This window comes from Pholis gunnellus (genome assembly GCF_910591455.1).
Source record: "Pholis gunnellus genome assembly, chromosome: 7".
NCBI classification, from domain to species: Eukaryota; Metazoa; Chordata; class Actinopteri; order Perciformes; family Pholidae; genus Pholis; species Pholis gunnellus.
In genome coordinates, this window is record NC_136533.1 from 17,112,861 (window position 1) to 17,127,908 (window position 15,048).

Here is a 15,048-nt window from a genome sequence, read left to right on the forward strand (position 1 = left end):
TGATATTGGTGATTTTTAAAAAACAAACCAAAACTAAAGTTACAGTTGTTGACAACCGAGAACAATGTTACGTTACCACAACGTGAATTTTGAACTTATTTTGGTGTTAAAGTTGACCACTTTTTTGACAATAATAGCATTCGCATACGAGGCCGATTAAACGCACAAACAGCAAGTTCGTCGACTACACTCAAGCGTAACGTGTCCAAGTGGCCCAACAGAGTCAGTGAGAAAAGTTTAGTAACGTGACTCCGGGTTATTGTTAGCCTGTCATCAAACTGCAGGTGCAGCGCTGCGAGCACACTTGTTGCGTCCTTTACCAAAAACATTTTCAATGTCACTTAAGTCCGGCAGAAAATTAAAGACAATGTGAAAACAACTTACAAGCAATTTAGTAGTCGATGCTGACACGACGGACAGGCGAGTGCTTCATCCTCTCGTCCCCTTCAGCAAAAGTCTGCGGGTGTCAAGCCACACAGGAAACAGACGGGAAACAGTTTCCGGTCAACAGTTTCAAACTAAGGGCATTGAACCAGAATATTATAAAGTGAAAAAAAAACTATACATCTATATGGAGACATTTTCAGTACTTTTTTATTCATGGGGTTTCTGTGTGCTTGTGCCAAATGCCATATAATATAATACACATGATTGTAACCACTATCATGGTTACTGTCAGTTTCTGAGCGACAGCATAACGTTTCAAAAGGGAACTGTCAGTGACTTGGGAACTAGGTCCTTACCCATCATGATTAAACAAAATAGAAAAAAAAGCCATGTTTGAAAAAAAAGCTGCAAAAGTGCCCTTTTAGATAAAACATGAGGCAGTGCCCTCTAGGGTGCCCTCCCACTGGATAAATTGTGATAAAGTGCCCTTTGGGGTGCCCTTCCAGTGAAGAAAAAGTGATGAAATACCCTCTGGGGTGGGCAATTATTTTTCCCAAGGGGCCACATGAGAAACAGGGGCTGTTGAACTCAATCCTGCTCAATATTATTCCACCTCGTTATAAAAAGCAGTAAATTGTATGGTTTTGATAAACTGCGAGTGGTAAGAGTAAATGTTATGATCAGTGGTGGAATGTAACAAAGTATATTTGCTTGAGTACTACAAATTCATGGTACTTTACCAGAGTATTTTCCATTTTATTCAACTGTGTACTTCCACTCCATTACATCTCAGAGGGAAACATTGTACTTTTAACTCCACTACATTTGTCTGGCAGCTATAGTTACTTTGCACATTATCATTTTTCAAACCCCTCCTAACTACCCAAACTGAACAACAGTGTATGAAGGAGTTAAAATGAGCTCCACCTTAAACATCTGCAGCAGGGATAATGATCCAAACAAATATACATATGTAATATCCATATATAATAAAACACTGACAGGGATCATGTTTCTGCAAAATGAGTACATTTATTTCTAATGTCTGTAGTCCAATTACCTCAGTTTCTGTTTTTCCGTTCAGTATAGAAATGTAGTCTGTGTTGGGCTTGAATGTCAGGTCTGAGGTGAAGATGTGAAGGACAGCTTCAGTGAGAGAGGATCTGGATCTGCATTTGTTAAACTTCATCATGGAGAATGTTTGTTCACATATGTAGGTCGATCCAAAGAGAACCAACATCTTCTGTGCATGTTGCTTTTGCAGCTTAATTAGCAAAGCCTCAGATGTCCATGTCCACTCTGTGTCACCAACACATCCCAGGCAGCCATGTGTGTGTGTGAAGTAGATCGGATGAACAGTTCCTCGCTTTATAGTGAGACGATGCTGCTGCTGCTGTCCTTTGGCCTAACGGCATCGAATTTGTCACCACATTTGACAAAGAACTCGATGGTGTCCTAATCAATACACATGACAATTGTGAAGTAGATCAGATGAGCTGCTCTCAAGATATGTGAAGAACACATTTACATGCAGGCAGAAATTCCTTGCTTTATAGTGACCTTTATATGGTTTATATGGTCTCATGTAAAACAAGTTTCAGAATCTTTCTTTTTTAATTGTATCAGTTAAAGATACACCCACACACATATTTCCATCTATTCACTTCTGTAACAGGTTTTAATAGTAACCAAAGGTCAGAGCTCACCTGTCAAATTTGAAGGTGTAGCTATCGGTGCTGGGAGTAGTCGGTGCTTGTGTGCGAGGGGAGGTGTGATTAGGGGGAAGCAGGAAAATATGGAAACAATATAAAAGAGGTAGGATTTGAGGTGCATAGTGGGTTTTCTTTATTCGAAGCTGTGCTTGAAAAAGCTTGTTTTGCATTTTTTCCAAACCAAGCTCGGACACAATCACAGTCACACACACACATGCAGTTAACACCGGGGCACTTCCAGTTTTTTATTAGTGCAGAATGCCAAAATGTGATGTAATATTGTGGAATTGGTGCATAGCTGTTGGTAACCAGACATGTACAGCTAGCAACATGCATCACTGTTAATTGTTAGTATGTTGCATTCAATCCGTTTCTCATCTGCTCTGCTGTGTGTTGTCTTCCCATAACCAAATGAGTTTAGAATTTACAGACTGATGCATTGATGGCACAGGCGTTTGTTTCGTATTGTGTGAGAGTAATTCAACATCTGTTTGGTCTGCAGGCATGATGTTTATGCCAGCAACACTGTTGTGGTTTGAATGTCTCCAAAGGGTGTCCTTAAATAAAGAAAGCATGATCAAGTGTACTCAGTGCCATGAAGGCTACTTTTCATGCGATGGGCTACATTGTTGGATTATGTATTGGATATGTAACTAAGAGAAAACTTTAAAATCCCCCCTCCTTTCCCAGACTAAACCTGATGTTATCTGAGATTGGGGCTGTTGACATCATTCATAGATGCCATGAGAAGATAGAGTCTGAGAGGAAACTGATGTAGAGAGCGTTCCTTTTACAACATGCAACGGGTCACCGCATGTGTTTCAGCTATGACGAGGAGGAAGTGTTGGAAGCGGAAGGTTGTAATTTCTGGAATCTTTTCATCACATAACACTGTCATTAATGAAGCCTATGTTGTTTCATAAACAAAAGAAAGAGGAACCAGCCCCGTGTTAACCATTACTGAACAAGTGGACCTAGGGCTTCCTTAGATTTGTACTGAAATGCTTTTTTCTGTTGTTGAATCAAACATGTGTTGGCCCAAAAATGTCTATAATATAGTGCTGAAAGGCTAAATGGTTCACAAAAGGATCCCTCGCATTAAAAGTTTAAACCTCATATCCCTCTATGCAGAGTGCTGCCTCAAATGTTTCACTTGTATCTTTCCAAACATTCCTTATTAAACCACCTGATCATGTTGATAAAAAAAAAGCCAGATGTCACATCATGAAAGTAAAACTAAAATGAATGTTGTAGTCATCCCACAAATTCTAATCACTGCTCTGCAACAAGACTCTGTGAGGTGAAAACAACAACAACAGCTGTTCGTGGCTTCATTCTGCTGGAAGAAATCATTAAACAAATTATTAAGCTCTGGTCTGTATTCTTTAAATAACTCCAAGGTACTGTAATATAAACTGTGATGCAATATTATTAGATCAGAAGAAAGGTTTTTCTCCTAGTCCCACAGCATTTCTTCTCTTCCTCTTAAACAACAGGTAATCCCCAGTGCCTCTTGTTGTTCATAGTGACTGAACACAACCATTGAATGTGCTATCAATACAATACAAAGACAATCTTCCTGCATGCGTTAAATGCACTGTCTCAGCATACAGTTTCATCACCTGCTTTGTCACAAACAGTAGATTCAATTCAGAAAGCTGTAAATATGAAGCAGTACTTATCATTAACTTTATGCCTTTTGTATACCATTATAGACCGCTTGTCTGCATATGGTTGTAAAGGTGTCAACATAAAATGAGTTATGGAGCATAACTATCTTGCATTAAATGGAATGTTCCTTCCGGCGTTGTGCGGTTATCTCGTATGTACTGTACAAACAGATTCTCCCGGCCTGTCTGAACGCATACTGTACGGTATTTCCAGTTTCAGCGCTTGCTTGGACGAGTGACAGGTCTCAAGTCAAAACAAGGAACAAGGAAGCTTCCTACGATAATAAAGTCAAACAAGCATTCCATTTCAGTCACAGTTATGTTGGAGTGTGTGTTTTTCACAATGTGTTTCCCTGTAATTTAACACACCCGTCTTGTTAGCTGCAGTTACAACACAAAGAAACAGCAGTATTGCTGGATAGACTCGTCATATGAACCTCTGAAGCCTCTGCTGGCTTTGAGAATCTTTTGGGGAATGATCACAAAATTAAATGAATCATATCAAAGACATCTGGTATTTGTTTTAATGGTAGTCATAGGATGTGTTGACACAGTTTCTCCACTTCAGTCTGACAGAAAAATGTGAAGTTTGTTTACCGTATTTGCGAAGGAGAGTGACTTAATAACAATATCCTCCCTCTGTCTTTTATAATCATCTCTGGGCAAAAGGTTTCACAAAGTAAATTGGTGACGTGGAGGCACTGCAGTGCTATAATTGTCTTTTTAATTTGATTTTGGGTTTAAAAGACCACCTCCATGGACCCTGGCTTTTCTGACCACAGTGCTGTTTTATTAGGTAAAAGAGAGACAGTTGGATGCTTTTTCAGCAGAAACCATTTCCTCCGATAAGAGTGGTAACTCAAAATATTATAAAGAAAATAAATCTTTGCTGAAAAAACATTACAATACTGAAACTGTTGTTTCACTACATATCAGACATACCGTATAACAGCCATATGTTGTCTTTATAATCTAATTTTCAAGTTTCCTCAAAGTGTCTCCCATCTGAAAGCCATAGAGCAAAAAATCCAAGCCCTTCTGGTTTGTCACATCATCTGGTAACAACTGGGGAGATCAGCTCCAGTCCCAACCAGCTGTGAGAATGATCCCTTTCAGAGAAATTACAAGACTATTCAGAAAGTAGGTGGACACTATCCCACTTTCCCACCATAAAAGGCCTCTCCTTTCATTCCACTCTGCTCCATCTGTCCTGAGACATAATAGCACCAGTGAGATGAGAGTGGCTGACAACACCTGACAGGGAGCGAGGGGGCCCGAGTAATGCCACAAATGAAGCAGCCCTGTCAGAGGATTGTTGAAGACGGTACAGCAACGTGATGGAAAGAACATAAGAAATGTGCTAACATGTTACACAAGAGCCGTGGTTGAGTGGCTATACACACACGTCATGCATTCCTATGCCTGACATGTGTAAATGTTCCAATCCATCAGTGTGTTGAGGATTAGAAGGGCTCTCAAGGTTGAAATTGCTGAATGTACCTTGTTACTTTGACTCATTTATTTACATCCTGTTTCTGTGCACAGAACTGAAGCACAGCTGACAGAAATATGGCAATGTGTGTGTCTAGGTGTGTGCGTGAGCTCACGTCAGGTATTCATACAAAACGGCCGAGCAAGTGTGGAAACGTCCATGTTCAGATCAGTGTGACACTTTCAAAACATGCCACATGCAACAATATATTGGTATTAGATGTGGCTGCCTCTCTGGTCCTCATCATAAGTGGGCCTTCAGGACAAAATCAGTCTGTGAGTGCCCTTCATGGTGCAATGGATGGGTAATTTACCGTAGCTCTGGGGAAACAACAGAGTATGTCACAGTTAGAACATATCAACTTTAAACGCACTTGATTTGTTCAACTCCAGTACTCATGCTGTGTATCAGTCAATACATCATGAAACATGTTCTACTGTATTAGCAGGGAGCAGGGCCAAAGCTTGCATGCTTACTGATGGCATGTATATCATAAATCACACAACCAATGGTGTAAATGCTGCCTTGGATGTGGACAAACAGGCAACAAAGGGAATGACTCTTATGTTGCAAGGTGGTGGATTTCTAGGATTGTTTGACCAAGGTGGTAGAAACAATGGAATGAGTTTTTGATTTAACGTTTATAGATAGCGCCTTCAAGTGGCAAGATGTGCCTATTACACCATGAATGTCAAAACAATCACTGTCACTGCAGGAAACCTTATCTCAAATTATCCATTGCCTTTCATCAACTTTACAGCTCAGTTTCAATTAAAAAGAGAATATAAAAAGTTGTTTTAACTGGGCGAAACACAGTGTAGCATTTAAGTTATATTCATTTCATGTTTCAACCTGAGAAATGCAAATGTGAGGTATTAAGTCACATCTCTCTTTATTTTTCATCCGGCTAGAGAGAGCCACCAGAAAAACAGCAACTCAGTAGCTTAATAAGAGGGACAATCTCAGCATATAACAAGTCCTCTAATTACACTGTTGCTCATATTAATGACTCCATCACTCATGTTACAGCACTGTGAAGTCACTGGATGTTGGTGTGTTGGTCAGTCCCAACATTTCTGAGAATGCTTTCTATGCCGTACAGATATTATTAAAGATTTATGGATTTATTAAAAAAAGACAGACAAAGAGAGCATCATACGGCCAAATACCGGTATTTCCAACCCATGTCAAAGTACAGGTGTGAGTGACCCTTAATGGCCTTCATGCTATCACTCTGTTCTGAAGGGAATGTCACACTGACCATACAGAGAACTTTAGCCAGACAGTGAAGCATCTGCCCACTCTGGTGTCAGTCTGGGTGTGAGCTCCCTCTGCAGGGCTGGTTTGTGTGGTGCTGGTGATGTTTCTGTAGAGCTGCTCTGGCTGTGTGAGGACGAGTAATCGCTGGTCTGTCCAGGAGTTTGGACATCTGAGGGATTTGAAGCTGCTTGCTGCCAGATCGTTTACTGGATAAGTCCATCTCTGCACTGAAAGACAAAGAACCTTTCTTTAGTAACACCCGATACGAACAATTAAGTTTAAATTTAAACTATTCCACAGTACGAATTGACAACTAGTCACTCAATCAATTAAAAACTTAAATTCTAAAATGACACATTGAGCATTTGTGGGGAAAAAACATGATGATGTTTTTCAAACCTTCACTCATGAATTGTATTTAAATCACCAGTTTAATTCCAAATTTAATTAATTAGAATCAATTCAAACTACAACAGATGCTTTAAACAGCAAACACAGTCAAATCTATTGTTTTTATAAACACATTGGTATATAAAAATAACCTTTAATAATGCCATACCATGAACCCATGAGCCCTTTACCAAGGGCACTTGTTGGAGGGGGGCGGGGTACGTATGCAAGCTTGGGCAAAAGAGGCTCGTTGGTCTTAGTCAACTGCTGGACCCTCTGGAGTTTCAGGTCTGTGTCTCCAGCAGTTGGACCTGTCCCAGGCGAGCGCCCTACTCTGCTGAAATCAGATAAATGTTCTGAGTTGGTCTGGCTGAGTCGAAGCCTACGTGCACGGAGCCCTGGCTTGTGATTTCCAGTTGTTAGCATGGCGCTGAGAGGGGGAGCAGGGGACAGTGTGGTGTCTGGGGACAGGGAGAGTCCAGCCACCCCAGGGGACAAGGCTTCTCTGCGACGCAGGGCTGAAAACAAAACAAAATGATTTTAAAAGCTTTATATTTGAATAAAGCTTTTTTTTGTTTGGTTATCCAGTGAGTATTTACCTGGGGAAAGAAACTGGAAAGAGGAATCCGGTGAGGCAGTGTCTCGGCTGTCACCATGCTTCTCCGCTCCATGTTCTTCATCACAACTGTGCTTCTTTACGCCACTAAACCCGTCTTCTTCTTCGTCATCATCTCCCCCCTCTTCTTCATCACTGTGACAAATAGCCAGGACCTGTGGTAATCTTTCTGTCTCTATGGCCTGGAGACGCCTGAAAAACAATGTCGAAAGATGTTGAGTTTCATCCCCCTACGGTCTGCAGAGGAAGCCAGGCCGGCTGGAAGAATCCTAATAAAATTCTTGACTCTCTGAGTCCTAATGGGTTGGAAACGTAATTATATTTAAATTGCTAGCCATGAAACCAGTCTTTACATCATTTAGTGTATTTCCAGCTTAAGAAAAAAGGAGTGAGAGGTGTAAGTAGTTAGTACCTGCAGTGCTGCTCCCTCCAAGCTCTAAGCTCCGCGACAACATCAATGCATTCTCTAACATCAGTCTCCTCAATGTCGTACGTGTGTTCTGGTATATGGATGGGAAGGTCACGGGGGGTGAAAGTAGATCTGGTAGGTGCTGTCTATGAGAGGGAGAAAGAGAATGAGGGGTGGCCGAGGACACTAGGAAACAAGACAGAACGGAGGCCTAAGAGCTGAGTACATTAATTATGGATAGATGCTAGAGTAGTGGTCAGACAGACAGCGAGAGCAAACGCGAGCAGACGGAACAGATGGGGAAGGTAAGAGGAAGGCAGAGTGACAGCAGAGGTGTGTTTATGCCAGTATGACAGATAACATGGCAGCGAGAGCCCCATCTGTCAAGACGGTCTGACACTGTTACACCCTTAACACATCTCCATCGCCCGTGTCCTCCCACCACCGCGCCTGTCCTCTCAGGTTTCTGTCCACCTGCAGATAATTAGCTCCCTCTGTTTAGACTGACATGACATTAAAGAGATGAGCTGGTGGTGTCAGTCAGCCATAATGGCCCCTGCCAAAGCCCATAAAGCTTGGTGGGCCTCTCAGTTGACACTAAATGCTCCGCTGTATGGGACACAGCGTGCAAAAAATCATGGACTGGCTTCGATTCATTTGATATCTCATTAACACATGTCTGTGTTTGCATGAACAAGATGTTTTTTCACATCATTTAAGGAATTTTGTTGTTCCTTATTCCAACACAGACCACCTACCCTCAACTTTTCTCGCCTTGCTCGAATAGCCTGGACTGGGTTTCCACAGAAGACAATCTTGCCAGCTCCTTCAAAAAGCAACGGATACGAGAAGGATTTCAGTGAGTACAACACAAAAGAACGTCCTCTTGGCGGCACTGTTGAGTAAAGATTACAAAGTTGATCTGCCCAAGGTGATGCTCATGAGGAAAATAAAAGGAACTGGCACTTCAACAAAATAAAATGTAGAGATGAAATGTTGAGATTGTTGAGAAACATCAGTTTGAAAAGCAGCCACCGGTGCTCCTAACCATGCGTAAGGATGCTGGCTTCTGCTTCTACTGTTGCCAGATCAGAGTCTGCAGAACCAGGTCTAGATCCAGGAGGGGAGAGAAATCCAGGCCCGGTCGCTGACATGGGTCTGGAGCCAGTGTGGGGTCTGGAGCCTGCTGACGAGAGGGGCCGGACGCAGGAGCGGCTGAAAGCAGGGCGCCTGGCTGAGCCGGGTCGGCTGTAAGGACGTGCACTGTCTGCTGTACCCTCTAAAAAAACAACAAAGTGAGAGGCCCCTTAAATACACAGTTGTAATTAACTGCATCAAATCACTCAAAACAACATACACACACACACACACACACACACACACCGTCTTCAGTAGCTGCCTGAAAGGAGTTGCAGTCTCTGATGGAGTTTCTGAGAATGGCCATGTCCTCTCCCACGGTGCTGCTGGAGCTCAGCCCGTCCTCCTCCACCTTTAAATTGTCTAGGTAACGCAGCTGAGGGACCAACTCCCTCACTGCAGCCCGATAACTATAGTCTGCCGTCTGGGTGGAAGGGAGGAAGCATCGGAAAGAGAGAGGCAGAGTGAATGTAGAGGACAGTGTTTGAAGGAGTGTTATTAGAAACGGTGACTTAAAAGTATGCACAGTAGTGTACACTATGTTAATACTCATAATCTTAATCAATCATCATGCATAACCTGTGAAGTATCAAACCAAATATAAAACATCTTACAGTTCACACAGTAAATCACATCGGTATTTACGATATTATCGATATATTAACTCATATTATATCATTTCATTCTTTTTAAGAGATGAGATGCTGTACGTACTCTTCTGCTTCACTTGAATGACTTCCACCAGCTCGCTAAATGAGCTTGATTGTTTTATGCAGATTAAATATTTATCTTAATGGCGTGTAGCATTATTTGTACTAACAGCCACGGGTTCATTATGTAACAGTATTTTTCAGGATTGCATTCAGTATGAAAAACATTACTTATGCACATGTTCCGGCTGTGGTCATTGATTGGTTTCCGTTTATGTGCTAGTGACAATTATATAAAAGACTAATTTAATGAACAGACTGCTCAGATGAGTGCTTGATACAGACTGATCCACTTAATCAAGTTTGGTGCTCCAGTTGATTCCAGAGAAAAATGCAACTGTTACACATTATAGCTACAGTATACTGTACTTAAGCTATGCTAAGTAAAGCATAACTACCTATTAGGGGCCATATGATGCTCTACAAATGATAAAGAGCCGGAATATGTTGTCAGTAATTTTGATGCACATTGAAAAAAGAAAGTGAGTATCGATTTATGCAGTCAACCAAATCAGTGATACACTAACAGTCCAAACATAGAACAGTGGTAAATGTGTCAATAGTTACTAGCATCACAGCAATATAATGCATATTAGCTAACCTTCGTTATATCTTTTTGCATCCATTTTGACCATTATGGCAATTTGTGGAACTTTACTTTGAGAGAGAGAGAGAGAGAGAATCCAGCAAATCCCTGAGGTACTGAGTGATCAAATTAGAGCTGGGCACCCCTGTCCTTCACCAAACCACACAGATGCAGAGAATGAAAACGAGAGTGAAGGGCTGGCAGGGTGGAAACGAAAGAGAAAAGAGGAGGAGAATGAGAGCTGGGTGAGAGGAAGTGAGCGGATGTGTGTGTTTGTGTGTTTGATGGAAAGAGAGGGAGCAAGAGGAGTGATAGTTTGGCAAGAGAGCAAACCCAAGAACCCCTCAGTCACTACAAAGCACGGGCCTAATGCATATTCAGCTCAGCGTCTACCCTCATTGCCCCAGTTTCCTAATTAATGCTCTGCTAGTGGGTGTAAATAAACACATTCACAGTGGCCCAAAAAACTCACAGCACACTGTGTCTCGAATCAGCAGAAGGTGGAAACGCAGCTTCCACTTTGTATATCCAGCTACATTCAGTATCACTGAAGAGGTCCATGGTGAGCTGCTTCACCCACCAAAATACAAATGTATTGGCCAGTTTTCAAAGAGATCGGATAGCTCTGCAATGTAGTAATAAAACATTCTGTCTGTGTCATGATGACTTATGTTTTATTATTTGGATGCCTCCTGCTCTCTCAGGGTCCTATCTGGTCCATTGAAGACCCAGATGCAGAGCGGTGAGATCACACGGATACTTTCATGATCTCAGCGCGTGCTAATTACATTTCAGTCATTATCTGACAGAGCCGTGAAGGCTGACAGCCTACTAGCCCGGGAGAGACAACGAACCGAATGATGCCTCCATCATTACCACAAGTTGCTTTCGCAAGTTTGCTTTTACAACACCAACTGAATACAACACTGTTTTTTGAGGAACTCTGCCCGGCTCCTTGCTCAAGCTTTTCATTCAGCTTCAACCGTCCTCTGTTTATTTTTAAAATATATATCTTTTGTCAGACTGCTGTGACTCTGACCCTTCAGGTGGCAATGATCCAGCTCTTTTAGTGTATTCTGTTGTTCGATGTTAATCTGGATAAGGACATCAGCAACATGTCTATAGACACAATATCTGTGTCTGCTGAATCACAAAGTGCAAACAAGGAGCCTTTCTGGAGAAAGAAATGTGTTGTTCAACATGATCTATGTTCCCTTATTCAAGTGCCAACTCTTTTTACTGGTGGCGACAAATGTAATAATATTGTGTTTTGTGGTAGAAACGACATTAGCAGAGCATTACCCTACCTGGATGGCAGTGGGGTTTGGGTGCGCACACACAGGGTTTCCTTCCAGGCTGATTGTGTGGAGTTTGCCACACAACCCCAGATACTGAATCTGGACGAGGTCATCCACGTCATTCCCTTCCAGATCTAACAGCTGCAGGTTCTCCAGCATGCCCACCTGACTCAGGTCTGACACATTGTTATAGGCCACGTACAACTCCTGCAACGGAGAGAGGTTGTACATACATCGTGGTAGCGATTGGTAGAGCGGATGAAAATGTGTGATTAGACAAATTGAAAAACTAGCAGACGGAAAGTTAATTAAGTCAATGATACAGAAATACTGTGGATACAGATGGGGAGTCAGAAAGACAGATGAGGTATCTTCCGTTCTCAGAGAGACTCACAAGAACTCTGATTGCTAATCAACCTCATCAACATTACTTCGGAATTTCCAATATTTGCTGTATATATATGTCTTCTTTGTTTAACTTGTGGGGAAATGTGTCACCAGTGCAACATGACAAATGGAAATGATGTTAAAGTTAAGGCACAAATTGTCCAAGAATGTCTTAATCTTTTTCTTTTAATCTTCATACACATTCTAAACTTAGGAACGAGGAAGTGAGGAAAGAGTGGCACTTGTGATGCACTTGTGATTTTTACCCCCAACACAGAGCCATTTGTAACCTACAATCGCTACCTTGAGGGAAGTGAAAGCACAAATGCCATCTAGGTCTTGCAGGGAGCAGCGAGACATCCACAGCACCTGCAGCTGGGAGAGGGTGGTTCCCAGGTCTCTGAGGAGACACAAAAAAAAAGCACAAACTTGATTTCGAGGCAGGAAAGGGAGTTACACGACACAGTGGATCGTGGGAAAGGCTATCCAGTCTCTTGGCTACTGAAGCCACTGTATATGCTCTTTTCTCTTCCCCAATACGCAGGTCTCTTCATTGCCGCTCACTTGTCTCTACAACACACCCCTGCTCTGACCCTTCCAGCAGAGTCTCAGTCAGTGCATCAAAATCCCGTAACATCCTCTCCACTACAGCTCCCACAGCCCAGAGCAGGAAATGCTATCAGAGGCAGTGCACGTCCGGCTGGCTCTGCTCTGCTACTCTCTCGGGGTGGAGCAGACAGCTCCCTATCTTTCTGTTTGTACTCTCTTGTCCCTCAGCAAGTCTCTCGGGTAAAAATTGTCCACCTGTCCTGTTGTGAGGACAATTTACAATGTGTGTGTCTCATCCTGGAGGTGTATTGCTTTTTTTTCTCTATGCTATTCTGATGACACAGCTGTGGCTGCAATGAAAGTGGTGGGACACTTCAGGAGAAACTGTGTATATTTCATGACAAATCTGAAAGCTGATATGCCTCAAACCCCTCTGTGTCCTATTGTGAGACGAGCGGGTGAACCTGTTCTCCATGTGTATCTAGCTCTAAGACTGTACTGAACACCACATCTGTGGTGTACAAGCAGTAACATGCATCGTCCATACAGAAAAACTGTATTAGCAGTCCCCACTGGAAAACCTTGGCAGAAGCAGAGCAGAGCCCGACATCTGCACTGAAACCATGCTACACTTTTTTTTGTGACTTCTGACCTGCTAGTCTGTCCCAAAGCACTGCCTTTTTATGGCCTCCAAGACCTCTCACTAAAGAGTGTCCTCCAACCCACATGTGAACAGTGTAAAGCACGACAGCAATCCCCATGCGTTCATCACTGTTCTCGGTTACATTTCCCTTTTTGGAAAGACCTGGATCTGCTTGCTTTATTTCTCAGCATAAGCTAAACATGAAGTGGTTCATACAGTGACCAGACAGTGGAACATATTCAGTTTTGTTTGACGCCGCATTTTATTGTTGGTTTTGGGATTAGCAGCTTCTTGAAAATCTGTAGTATTCCATGAGGTAATGTCAACGTAATATGAGTGTGATTGTGTGTGTTCCCCCAGGAGCAGGTTGCTTTTCAAGAACACAAAGCAGGAAGAAAACAAGAAGATGTGTTTTGTGTTACGTAACGTAAGGCTTACCTCACTGACATCATGGCGCTGTTGTTCATTTTGAGCTTCTGCAGCTTGGGCAAGTAGGCGCCTGCAAGATGATCAGAATAAAAAGCCATCGCTCTCACTGTCATGTAACAGTGGGGTGATTATTCATTGGGTTTCAAACTAGCCTCCTTTACCTCCAAATTCACCTCATCAGGCGTTCCACCGCAATTAGCAAAAAAGTAGGAGCACCTAAGCATGACTCACACATGCTCTGTCATGCCTGCACTCGTTGTGCAATCTAGTATTTTCTGAGGGCGAAGGTGAGCCTAATGAAGTGTTCCTTCACCATTATCAGCTCAGTCATCCCCCACTGACGTTGGCACACCTAAGAGGAAATCTAGTACGGATACGTTGCGTGCGTCACAGCAATGTCTTTATTTGTCTCTTGTCTAGTTCTGCATCGTGATTGAATCATCATTGTACAACAAAAGAACACTAGATACAAACAATAAAACCATTACAAACAACAAGCGGTGAGCCCTAATTAGTACACATACAACTTTGTACCTGTGCAATATGGTTTGAAATAGTTGATTTACATTTGTAAATGCCTTGAGATACTGTATATCTTACCAAAGTTACCCAACGTGTTTTCTTGTGTGTCTACGCAGATCTCCAGCGAGGTCACATTCGAGAGATCCCGAGTTCCACACAGCGATTCCTGTGAGAGACGGAAATTAACAGCATATACTGTACTGGATTTTGTCTTTACTCTGCATAGTTGGTGTATCTTGGTGTATCAGTGGGGGTGAACACTGGCTGTCCTTTAGGAGGGCATGGGCGAATTTACCAGCTTCTCTTGAGAGAGGTAAAGCTCCACTGCTGTTTCATAGTCCTCACGCGGTTTCGGGGCAGGGGTTGGGTTGATGTGGCCTGATCCACTCAGCTCAGTCACTAGGACCCGTGCTGTGCCGGGCCGGACCTCCCGGGACGCAGGCGCATGACAGCAACTCATCTCTCACGGCTACCTGAAATTCAAAATATGGAAGTGACTTACCAACACGGGTGAATAACAACGAGTTAATACTAATGTCGACACTAACTACTTAGCAAACGAAGTCGCCTGAACTGCGATGCTTGGATGATGACACAATGCGGGATGCAAGTAAATATTCCCCTCTAAACTAGCTAATACCAACGACATTGAACGGTGCTTTCATTGGAATACGTAGTAGTTTTATAAAAAAATATATATTTACCTGTTGCAGGAAAATGCAGACTAAAAGCATCTACACATTTTACAGGCTGTGCACTTTGCTTACAAGCAGAAGTTTGCTTGACAACCACAGACGACTTCCTGGATACGGCACCGAGTGGCACCCTGGGATATGTAGTGCAAGTGTGTA

At 42.5% G+C, this 15,048-nt stretch overlaps 1 protein-coding gene across 1 annotated transcript; it reads right to left on the reverse strand.

The window, feature by feature from the left end:
• Positions 1-6,570: 6,570 nt before the first annotated feature.
• On the reverse strand, positions 6,571-14,667 carry lrrc56 (leucine rich repeat containing 56; the record flags this gene model as incomplete). The annotated part of the gene is made up of 12 exons (XM_079163528.1): positions 14,493-14,667; positions 14,276-14,363; positions 13,685-13,745; positions 12,358-12,454; positions 11,677-11,874; positions 9,320-9,497; positions 8,985-9,215; positions 8,695-8,762; positions 7,940-8,082; positions 7,511-7,719; positions 7,081-7,429; positions 6,571-6,748 (listed from the first exon to the last, which is right to left on the reverse strand). The coding sequence occupies exons 1-12, from the start codon at positions 14,655-14,657 to the stop codon at positions 6,571-6,573; spliced, it is 1,965 nt and encodes a 654-aa protein (XP_079019654.1). The 5' UTR covers positions 14,658-14,667.
• Positions 14,668-15,048: the final 381 nt, after the last annotated feature.